The 11,802-nt window shown below is 41.6% G+C and overlaps 1 protein-coding gene across 1 annotated transcript; it reads right to left on the bottom strand.

Annotated features, from left to right (window-relative positions):
- Positions 1 to 755: 755 nt before the first annotated feature.
- Positions 756 to 11,455, bottom strand: aif1l (allograft inflammatory factor 1-like). Its single transcript, XM_086097249.1, has 6 exons — positions 11,278 to 11,455; positions 11,080 to 11,141; positions 8,622 to 8,688; positions 5,396 to 5,437; positions 5,119 to 5,284; positions 756 to 1,963 (listed from the first exon to the last, which is right to left on the bottom strand). Exons 1-6 carry the CDS (start codon positions 11,300 to 11,302, stop codon positions 1,873 to 1,875), a joined length of 453 nt encoding a protein of 150 aa, XP_085953375.1. The 5' UTR covers positions 11,303 to 11,455; the 3' UTR covers positions 756 to 1,872.
- Positions 11,456 to 11,802: the final 347 nt, after the last annotated feature.

Here is an 11,802-nt window from a genome sequence, read left to right as displayed (position 1 = left end):
ATTTTAGCGCACGTCTTGGCTCAGTGCATGCTTATGGTTGCCAGTAGGGGGCAGCAGACTGCCGCACAACGATGCAAAAAATCAACACTCAATAGACATGAATCAAAGTAATTGAATCGAGTGTTATATAGAGACTGGTATGTTTTGACAGGTTAAGTGAGCTGGAAAATGGAAACCAAATCAAACGGTTTTGCTTAAGTGCTATCTGGGCCTGATTTACTTTCTTATATTTAAATGTACCACTTTAAACACATCCCACGGTAAACACAGTGTCAGAAGAATGTTTTAATTCCTTTGGTGTCTGCAAAAAAAAAAAAAAAAAGTGCATCTTTTTATTAAACAACGCAAAAAAAAAAAAAAGAAGCTTGCGCGCTGTAAATCAAACAGCAGCTCAAAGTAGAACAGAAACACATTGAATGGGCCTTCGAATAAATGACACGTTCACAGTCAGACATAGTGTGAGTGGAGAGTCAGAGGCACAAATCACAGCAGTGCACACACACAGGACAACTAAAATGAAATTGAGTGGTACATCCAAGATCCTTACATTTGTACAATTTTTAAAATAAGCCTTTAAATCACTCATAAAATATCAGCGTACCCTGGACCTCATTTCGAGAAGATGCTGCGGAAGTGACCATGAAATAGACCCATGCAAATAAATTATATTTGACTCGAGTTAAGATGAAGAGTTAGCTTCTTGTGCTAGCCGCCGACTGGTTAGCTGCCATATGCCTGTCCCTCCTGACTGTTAGAATGGTAAACTGTTAATATAAACAGTCAGTGTGCTTCTTTTTGGCTAACAGAAATTTGTGCTGGAATATTCAATGGAGGATGTGCAGTCGAAAGTTTAGAGGCCAAATCAAGATAACTGTAAAAAAAAAAAATTTGACTACATTTTATCCTGAAATCCCACCCCAGAGTTAAACATCCCTCACATTTTGTGAGTACTGTTTAATTGATCTCAATGGGAAATTATTTTCAAGTTGGACCAAACCTTGGAGGTACCACTGTAAAAAGATGACAATGTGAGATGCCAAAATGAACCTCATTGTTGCGCAGACAACTTTTACAATGACAATTAAAGTGTTAAACAAAGGTAAGTGGGTAGAGGAGGATCAAATCACTTGTGAACACTCAAAAGAATGTTGTACAACATAAAAATTCAATATCAAAGAACAGAGATTTCACGCATTTGTGGAGTTCTCATTTACTGCTTGGACCGCGCATTTGCACGCACTCCCTGTTGTTTTCCGCACTGAGGCACTTGGAAAGAATATGATTGTACTGTTGTTATTGTTGCGCGTTAACATTTGTGCCCGTAAATCACAGTCCTCCTACACGTGCGCTTGACCTCAAACCGCGACGCAAGCGCGAGTGAAAGTCCCAAAACGCGGACTTGACAAACTAGTTACTGATTCCAGATCAGTGTTTCCAGCTCCGCAGGAAATGGGGCCCCGGGGCCCCGTAATCTCTCAAACGCGGGCCGAGGTCGGCACGGCGGGAATCCCTGCGAGGCTGCCGCGGAAATAAATGGGATGAAGAAAAGCTGCTTGTGCTCGTCTAAAAATAAAAGCATCTTCCCTTAATACACAACACTCAACTATTTATAAAAAAAACAAAACAAAAACTTTAGGAGATTACACAAACATGACGGATGCTACAATTTACCTAAAGAATAATATTCACAGTCAAACAATGTTTAGCGAGGAGTTCCATCTAATGCAAAACAGACACCGTACGTCACAAAAAAAAATACCCTCCTTCAGGGGTCCACCAGGGTAAGAAAGTTGGAAATCAGCCTGTAAAGGCAGTGGGTGGGGGGGTGGGGGGTGGTGGGGGGGGGGGGGGTGTTGTAAGGGGGAGGCAGGCTTAAGGCAGGCTGGCGATGTCCCGCTTCGGAGGCGGGCCGTCCGGCTTGCAGGGTGCCGCCCCGTTGGCTTTGTCTTCAAAGATCAAGACTCTGTGGGAGGAGGAAGAAGGAAAAGAGTCAAAAACAAAATGGTTGCAGTGTAAGAACGCTTTCATTCTCCAAAGTTAACAGAAGGCATGAAAAGCCCTGACCAAATGTGTGGCGTCTACATTAAGCCTCATTAGCCTGTCAATAGTGTTTCATAATTGAAGTTTGAATTAAGATATCAGATTTTCATTGGATGAAATAACACCTTTTGGTCGAATTTACCCAATTTTTTGGGTTGTTTTATACAAAATGACCCAAAGTTGGGTCAAATTAACCCAAGTAGAGATTTGATCCAAATTTCTGTGTTTTATACAAAATGACAAAAGTTTTGGCTACAAGTTGGGTCAAATTGACCCAAGTAGAGGATCTGTCCTATTTTGATCCATAATTGGGTTATTTTTGACCCAACTGTTTTTAGAATGTATAATTATTATGAATTATTACAAACTTAGTTTTTTTGTACAAATCAACCCCAAAAGGGTAGAGGATCTGAATCTGAATTGTTTTTGTCAAACTCACCAGGTGGACGATCTGAACCAATTTTCTAGGTTGTTTTATGCAAAATGACCCACGTTTTGACTAAAAGTTGGGTCAAATTGACCTAAGTAGAGGACCTTCCCCCCCCCCTTTTTTTTACCCATTGGGTTATTTTTGACCCAACTGTTTTTAGAGTGTATAATTATTACAAACGTTTTTTTTGTACAAATCAACCCAAAAATTTGTGTCAAATTGACCCAGGTAGAGGATAGTACCCAACTTTCTGAGTTGTTTTAAGATAAAATTACCCAAGTTTTCAAATTGACCCAAGTATAGGAGGATCTGTCCCTTTTTGACCCATAATTGGGTTATTTTTGACCCAACAGTTTTTAGAGTGTGTAATTATTGCAAAAATTGTACTTTGTTTTCATCTCTCTCGTACATTCGCTTTTGGAGTTCATTTAAAATGTACTAATTTGGCCATTATCTGATTTGGGTGAGGACACACAATATCTTTGGTGTGCAACACGTACATCGCCTAAGTCGATGCTAGGTCAAATAACCATGACCTTTTGACCTTGGCCCAAATGAGCACATCTTGTGAGGCTTCTGACACACAAACATGGCTGGAAAAAAAAAGAGCCTCCTCCATCACAAATGATGCGGAGGAGTCGTGAGGAGAAGCGACATGGACTGACTGCTGCCAGTGGGGGGAGACAGACAAGCAGTTATGACAGGTGTGTCTCGAGAACCAGGGGGGACGCGTCAAAGGAATGATTGCACGCACTGAAAAGATTTGGCGGCAGCTATTTAGAGCAATCTCATTTCCTTTTTTGGGAGAACTCGCTCCTCCAGTAAGCCCCAGAGAAAAGTCATCCAGATGGTGAACGAGACGCCGCCGCCGCCGCCGCCGCCACTGCCAGCGTTTCCTGACCAAAGACACTTTGAATCGATTTTCGATGTTCTCCATTTATCACACCGAGTCTACCCGAGTACAAATAAAGAGCCGAATGGACGTGAACTCTCTGTTAAGTGTTTTTCGTCCTCTGCCAAATGCCTGGAAAAACATTCAAGCTCCTATCACACTATACATACATTTTTCACCTTCAGAGCCGCTGGCACTTGATTAAGAATTCTGTCAATTGTGTGGAATGTTATCAATTCAGCATACAAAGCTATTTATTGCTCGAGGCCTCCTGGAATTTTTTTTTTTTTCAGTTGCTGGACTGACTGAGTCATGGTTACATTCCTTGATAAGAACCACGAAAGCTCTATTTTTACAGTAGGCGCTACTTTTTGAAGCGGTGGAACATGTTTATATGATATCACTCGATATGGATGAATGGATGCTGATATCTCCATGTTTTGTCAACAATGCATATCTGAATAAAAATGTGCCTAATCACTTTATGACCAAATTGTAAACATGTAGCTGGGTAGTTCATGTTTAATTTTGGTGGGAAAGCTTTGTGGGAAAATTGTAAAAGAGGAATTAATAAAATCAGGTCAGGTTGGGACTGACTGTAAATGCCTGAGGCGAGACCCGCAATTCCTCCTCAGCACCAATACTCATCCATGCGTCCCAAAAGTGACAACTCACACACAAGTTCTAGTCATTTAAAGGGGAAGTCAACAACCCCCCAAAAATATTGTCAGTAATATATTATATGTGACCTCGCTAGTCTAAATCTGACATTCTGATTAATATTACTTTTGTGGAATATGATTTAAGCAGCAAAATCCAGCCGTTTTTGTCCATCTCAGGGTGGCCATTTTGCCACTTGTCGACTGAAGATGATATCAATGTTGCTCAGGGCTCAGGCAGCGACCAATCGCAGTCCACCTGTTTTCTGTAGCTGAGCTGTGATTGGTTGTTACCTGAGACCCGAGCAACGTTTGACGTCATCAGCAAATGTCAAAATGGCCGCTCCAAGACGGACAAAAACGGCTGGATTTTGTTTCAAAACTCATATTCCGCAAATGTAACATTAACCAGAACGTTATGTTTAGACTAGCGAGGTCACATGTAACATATTTTTGTCAAGAAATGTTTAATGCTGACTTCCACTCCAAACAAGTTTTTGCCCTGGGAAATGTTGTCAAAGTCGCACCCTTTGTGACAAGGCACAAAAAAGGACTGCACTGTTTTTACGGTTGTGTGGGATTGGTTGATGTATTTTTGTCAGAGGTTCGAATGCAAAGGAGGAAAAGTTGTGCATTTTTCCGCGCTTGCTGCATTTAAGGATCAGGAGATTTGCCAACTAAACAGTGCAGCCGGCTTAGTCCCGCAGAGCTGACATGCATCTCGCCCCCCGAGGCCGGCTGCTTTAAAAGGGATCATCCACGATAACCCGACTCAAAATGGCGGCAAATGTCACCGTGCCTTTCAAAAAAGAAAAATAATTTCCCGCTTGTCATGGAACGCCGATGACTAAGGCGCCAAACTTTTGTGCGGTTGTCGATGACTCACAAATAATCGCTTACCTAATCACATGATCCCACAGCTAAGAATAACAACGGCCTGCTTTTTTTTGTTGCCATGGAGATTAACGGCCAAGGCGGCCTCGCGGGCCGGTGACGTCAGCGCTCATCCCCCGCGGACGGATGACACAATTGGCTGACGCGGCGCGGCGAGCAGATGGTTACAAGACGCTACGCACGCATGCAAGCTTCGCACTCACAGCTTGAGCACGGCCGAGCGTTTGCCCAGCATCATCTTGACGAAGTCCCTGTAGTCGATGGTGTTGCTGCTGGTGCCGCCCGTCACCTCCATGATCATCTTCTTCAGCTCCAAGTGGGTCTTGGGAACGCCCAACTTCTCCATCATCCGCTTGAGGCCCATCAGATCTGAGACCAGACCCAAAAAAATAAATCAAATCAGACGCATGCTTGATTTTGTGGCGTTCATGAGTCAGCATTTGGTTGTTGTCTTTTTTGTTTCACATTCTGGTGACTCACCGATCTCGCCTTGGTCATTCAGATCAAATTCAGCATATTTATCTGTGAAACGGGAGGAGAGGTGATAAGAAAAAAAAAAAAAAAACAAGCATGTCAGCATGAAGGAAGAACAAGCAGCTGATCATGACAGGCGGCTTCTTTCACAGCTGACCTGAGAGGCCGTCAAAAAAAAAAAGAAAAAAGGAGGGGTGTCAAAATGAGTGTGTTAATTTTGAGTTTATTTAAAGTTCCTTTAAAGCCACAAAAATAAATTGAACCCGCAATTAATGACCGCCCCTTACTTGGAAAGTCTGTACTGGAGGAATTCCAGTCGCAAAAGACACGTCCACATCAAAATTTAGCAGTAATACATTTTATAATAATAATAATGCACATATTTGTGGAGACTGGGGTCAAGTTGTATTTTACAATTTTAAAAATGTGCAGAAGTTCACAAGTTACTTGTAGCAAGTATGCCATCTAGTGGCCAAAAAATTACCTCGACACAAATCAATCACACATCTTTTTATAGTACATACATTTTTTTATTTTAACTCAATTTTATGAATTATTATGAAAGTACTGTATCAATGACTAAAAGATGCAGCCATATTTCCATTAGTTAAATTTTCCCCCCCACTTTTATGTTAAGAGTATGAAACATTGGACATTTAGGACAGACATAAAATTTCAATCGTCTGACACACCTAGAAAAATCACATTTTGTTTTCCTTCTGATGAATTATAGTTCAATGATATCCCCCTTTTCACATACGCACCTTTTATAGCAAAAACACACATAACGTCTCGTCAGATTTATGCAACACATTAAACTGACATGAACAAAGAGTGTTTCAACGTCTGCCCCTCAAATTATCGCCATTTTCCCTCTCTCTGGTCAGATGACACTTTCTGTCGCACAATGGCAGCTGTGTGTGCGTGCGTGCGTGCGTGTTGGGAAGCTGAGCAAGAGAGACGGAACTGCGTTAAAACTGTGTGAACCCGTGGGGAGCAGGACGGGACAATGATCCGCCTGTTCCCAAACTTGGGGGAGGAGGCCTCCTCGCGCACACGCACGCACGCACGTTACAGAGCTGAGTGGGACACAGCCTGTTGATCATCTGCAGCCACGGGAAAACAAGCCGACCCAAGTCTGCCTCTTTAAGAGTCCGGCACTGGGGTCCGTTTCTCTCTCTGGAGCCAGACATTCATGCGGTGGTGCCTTCAGTGGCATCCGGAATTCAGAAACACACTACATTGAAAATGGACCAGTGACATAAAATGGCAACTGCGAACCGATCCGAGTGATTGCATTCAAACGTTGCACTTCGTACACGATACTGTGCGGATGTGGCGCATGGCCATGATCAAATGCAGACACCCCTCACCGATGCAGCTCTGCTTACCTTGTGGAATTTTAACCACATTTCTTAATAGCCGGGTGAAGAAAAAGATACAATAATCATTTATTTACCCTTTGTTTATCCATTACTTTAGCGCCATCTTGGTGTTAAGGAACTATGTGAAAGTGAGTTGAGGAGCATCATTCAGACAAAAGTAGAGTTCTTGTCCTCTTTTGGCATCTATTGGCCTTTTTTTTTGTGAGTGGGTGATAGATTTGACCCGGTTCACCATTCTTTTGGAGACATGTTTTGCTTGAATGTGTTTTCCAATGTGAAATATGTGCCTTGGCTCAACATAAGGTGGAAAGACTGGCTTAGGCCATTTGGTATTGACAATTCTCAGCAAGACTCATTTTGCATGCCACACAACGAGAAAGAACAGACGATGTTTTTGGTCTTCCCATCGAGTCTTTTGTTGTGGTTTCTCCAAGCAGCTTGACGTCATTGCTAAAATGTGCAGCCACAGTTCATTACAACAACACGAGTCGTACCCTGACAAACTACAAGAAATATTCACCTCCTGAAGTTTATACAGTCCCCTCCAAAAGTATTGGAATGGCAAAGTCAATTCCTTTGTTTTTGTTGTATGCCGAAGACATGAGCCTTGACTTGTCGAACGCATCTCCGTGTAAAGGCCTAGAAATAAAAGCTGGAATTCAGAATTTTTGTTTCCAGTATAGAACAAAAACAAAAGAACTGACCTTGCTGTTCCAATACTTCTGAAGGGGACTGCATGTCACAATGTGGTCGTAACAGTGTTTTTTTTTTTTGTTTCTGCCCACGAGCGAGAGCAAAGTTCTGCAGTGCACGATAACAGCGGGCGGCAATAAATAATAATAAAAAAAAGTTTTACTGCATTCCATTGCGGGCCGGACTTGGCCTCGCAAACCTCAACGCAGCCTTTTCCCACACGGGGAAGTGTGTGCGTGCGTGCGAAGACATTTATGAATCTATTGAGGCTGATACACTTGCTAGTAAAGCAATAGTACAACTGCTTTCCGACCGCTGCCGCCCGAGCTCAGTCGCCTTTCAAGCTTGTCAAAATTGCCCTTCGATGTCGTAAAACGGTTTTGACACACGACCTTGTTTTGTACTAAGAACACAGCAGGCAAGTTAGTAGACTCATTTTAACCAGCGTTAAGCCGGTAAAACATTAACTAAGCGTTAACAAGCTTATTTTAACTCAACGGAAGTGTTACTTTCCTATTGAGCCCTAGCGATGTAACCATATCCAAACATCACGAAAAAATTTATCATCACAATATTGTGGTGAGGATCGCGATATAAAAAAAAAAAAGGTCATATTAAAAATATTGTAAGAGAATTAGCTCATACTGAAAACGATATTGTTAGTTTTAACATTGCGATATCACGATATTGTCAGTTTTAACATTGCGATATCACGATATTGTCAGTTTTAACATTGCGATATCACGATATTGTCAGTTTTAACATTGCGATATCACGATATTGTCAGTTTTAACATTGCGATATCACGATATTGTCAGTTTTAACGTTGCGATATCACGATATTGCCGTTATCGCTACATCCCTATTTAGTCCTTTCATTTCAGTAGGTTTCTACTTATTGTTCTTGTTAGAACCTTGTATGTACAAACGTACTGATTTTGATTTGACAAGCCGGCACACCGACTGAAGATATGGGCCGCTACGTTAGCATCTCCCTGGTTTAGCTGCTAAAACATTTTACCCCAAAAAAACTGTTGATTTGTGATGTTTATTACCGCTCATTAATTGCCATTAACAATAAGAGTGTGTTTAACGAGTGCTGTGCCGGATCTCGGGGATTACGCTGTACAAACGACAACATTCCCTCTGCTTACTTTTGAAACCCTCCAGATTCTCTGCGAGGTCATCTTCATCCCTGTACTTCTGATCCTCCAGGAATTCCTGATCAGGGGTAGAAAAAAAAAAAACACAAGAGATTAAGTCAATTCTTGCTGTCAAAAAGGGTTAAAACAAAAAGATGACTCACACAACAGGGGCGCTTGTCCTAGTTGATTCGTCGCGACTGAGCGAGTTTATAAAAAGTAGGACACGTCGTCAGGGCGTGAAGGAAAAAAAAAAAAAAAAACGCCAGGAGGGCTCCACGCTAATGAAATGATAATGAAGCAATCCGCCATGTGGAGTCACATTCTCGTCTGACCTCCAAAAGTCTGCCGCGTTTCTAATGAAGCGCGGCAGAGCATCAAGGCCAGACCACTTCCAGCGTTAACATTTTTCGTACGGTTAGACACGTTTGATCGTTGTTAAATGACAATGAGCATTTCGGGGAAAAACAACCTCGCTAATGCGAATATCTGCTACGAGTCCCCAAACGTAACAGCGTCGTATCGGCCGACGACAAATGACAATATTTATAATCTCGTATCACTGCTGATACTGTACGGTCCATAGTCGGAGCTGGGATTCAAACCGACGACCCTTTGGTCACTGGTCGACTCGGTCCATCAACCGAGCCCCGCGGTTGCCCAACAACACCGAGCACGCCTAATACACCTGACATGAGCCATGTCTGTCATGCGGAGATACTTTAAGATAAACAAACGTGAATGACAATACTGCAAATTATACTCAAGCGCTGTGAATTCTGCCTAGCGACAAGAGTGGCAGCACAATCATGAAGGAAAAGCCATAGGCAAAATTACAACATTGTTTCAGTTGTAAATGTTTTTTCATGAATATTGTTAATTGTCATCTTTGGAGTTTAGTTGAAATTATTATTATTTTTTTTATACAATGCCGTCCTTTAATATTCGGTGGAGGGATTAAGGTGACTATTATTAGAGCGTGTCGCATAGAGCTTATGGTTTGATTGTCCATCCTTGACATAGACAGTATGAAATTAAACAGGAAATTGCAAGCTTATAGAAAGACATTTTAGCATTTGTTCTAACTTAAAAGTCAATTTATTAGTACACTTTGTCCTCACCAGAAAGACATTTCAGTACAATAGTCAAATGACTGTTGATAACCAGTAGGAGGCCGAAAGTAGCACTTGTTGTAGAGCATATTAATACTAATACATGGACCTGATATCAAGTAAGGCAGCGCAAATTTTGAAAAATGATTGCGATTTTCTCTCCTCGATTTTGTAATTGCAATTTAATAGTCCATTTTTTTTAAAGCCTTCTTCCCATGTATTTTTTTTTTCAAACATAAGAATAAAGTTATCTCACTTATCTGTAATATTATAATAAACATTCGTATAGGTTAGGCATACAATGACTTGTTAAGAACTGAATTTATCTTGGATTAATAAAAATAATCGCTGGCGTTGGGCCGAAACCTCATAAATCACAATTTGGTCAATTTCATATTTTTTTCAAAAATCGCCAACATGTGTGGGTGTGACTTTTACAAATTATTGACCAATCTTAAGTGTTGAAAATGGCTTCTTGCTCTCTTTGACGATACAATGTGAAGTAGTTGGAAAAAACATGCCGTTTTTTTTGCATCTCTTGACGCGATTATTTTGGAGGTTTCAGCCCGATATGCAAAAGCCCACCAACCGACCAGCCTTTGCAATTTGAATACTGCATTCTTCTACATTGCAATGTCGATTTGAATTTGCTCACTTCAATATAAAAAATTTTTTTTTTCTTATTTATTCAATATCATAAATATCCAGTTTATGACGGTACTAGTAGGGTGGAATTTTATTTTTTTTATATTATGATGGTTTTCCATTTGTGCCTGCTGGACGAACAATACAACCCAAAAACAGACACTTGGCTCACAACCCTCATCTTGTGGGGGAACCCCCACTTCACTCCACCGCCCCCCCCCCCCACTCTCCCCCAGCTCCAACGAGCACATGACATAAAAAAGGATACAGTGATGCACAGGAATGTCCCGCAGGCCTCATCAACTGCGTGTTCATGTTCTCACAAAGGGGGAGCTGATAACGGGGAAACTTAATAGGGGGGGGGGAAAAAATAGGGAAATAATACATGCAAAAGATGATTTGAATCCGCGTGTGAAATAGTACTGGTAGACAAAGGAACCCATTCAACACGCCATCCGAACGCGCACGCACGCGCACACCTGTTCCCCGGGTCGAAGCAGAGAGGAGACAGGTGTAACGTTGGGAATCGAAAGCGTGCATTCAAAACACACTTAACAATAATAAATAAATTTAAAAAAGCGCAATGAGGTCAGACATTTTGAGGTGACGTCCCCAAGATTCGTCACACTCTCAAGTGCACGCGCGTACTTCCATAGTCCGACACGTTTACCATACAAATACATAAAAAAAATACACCATTTAACACAATTTACCTGGTTTACCTCCTCCAGTTTTTGCCTTTGTTGCTCCTTTAACAGCCCGAAGGCTTTCCCCCCTAAATGGAAAGAAAAAAACCCGTCAAAATGGACGTGACCTAGCTTAAAACAATCCATTGTAATTACTTGAATTGAAGCTTGCCACCGATGGGGGGGGAAAAAAAAGGCGAATGGACATTTTTTTTTTTACCCTACCTTGTATGTTTTTACTCGCGGGCATTCCAGCGGTTTGTGTGCGTGTTTTAATCCAGTTTACGGGTTAAAGTTCGAGAGCCGAGAAGGCCACCGCAAGCGTGCGGGTGATGCTCCAACCTCGCTCGGTCAAAGGCTGCGTGTGCTTTCCACCCACTTCGGTCTGTGGCCACCGGTAACCACTGCCTCGAAAAACAAACGAGGTAATGCATATCCGGTGACGTTTATCCACAATAAAACTCAATGTTACTGAAGGCTTCACTTTCACGAGGTAAGGAGCCATAAAAGAGACCTATTTTTTCTTTATGACGTAAAAGACATATAAAAAAAACCTTCTCTGAAACTTGCCTGAAAGCAACAAGTGCGTACAAGAGCAATTCGTAACTTTTATTTTGAAACATGCACCTTGTATTCCGCTTTAAATGTTACTCACGTTCGCCATCGTGTGGTGAAACTACCGCTTGATTCTGATTCAAAATATTCTGCTCCAAACTAATGAAATATAACCGAAAACATTCACAAATAAAA

The sequence above is a fragment of the Leptonotus elevatus genome, chromosome 15 (assembly GCF_054856555.1).
Source record: "Leptonotus elevatus isolate MCC_2025b chromosome 15, RoL_Lele_1.0, whole genome shotgun sequence".
Lineage (NCBI taxonomy): Eukaryota > Metazoa > Chordata > Actinopteri > Syngnathiformes > Syngnathidae > Leptonotus > Leptonotus elevatus.
Note: the sequence above shows the minus strand (reverse complement) of the source record. Positions and strands in the feature narration are given on the sequence as shown.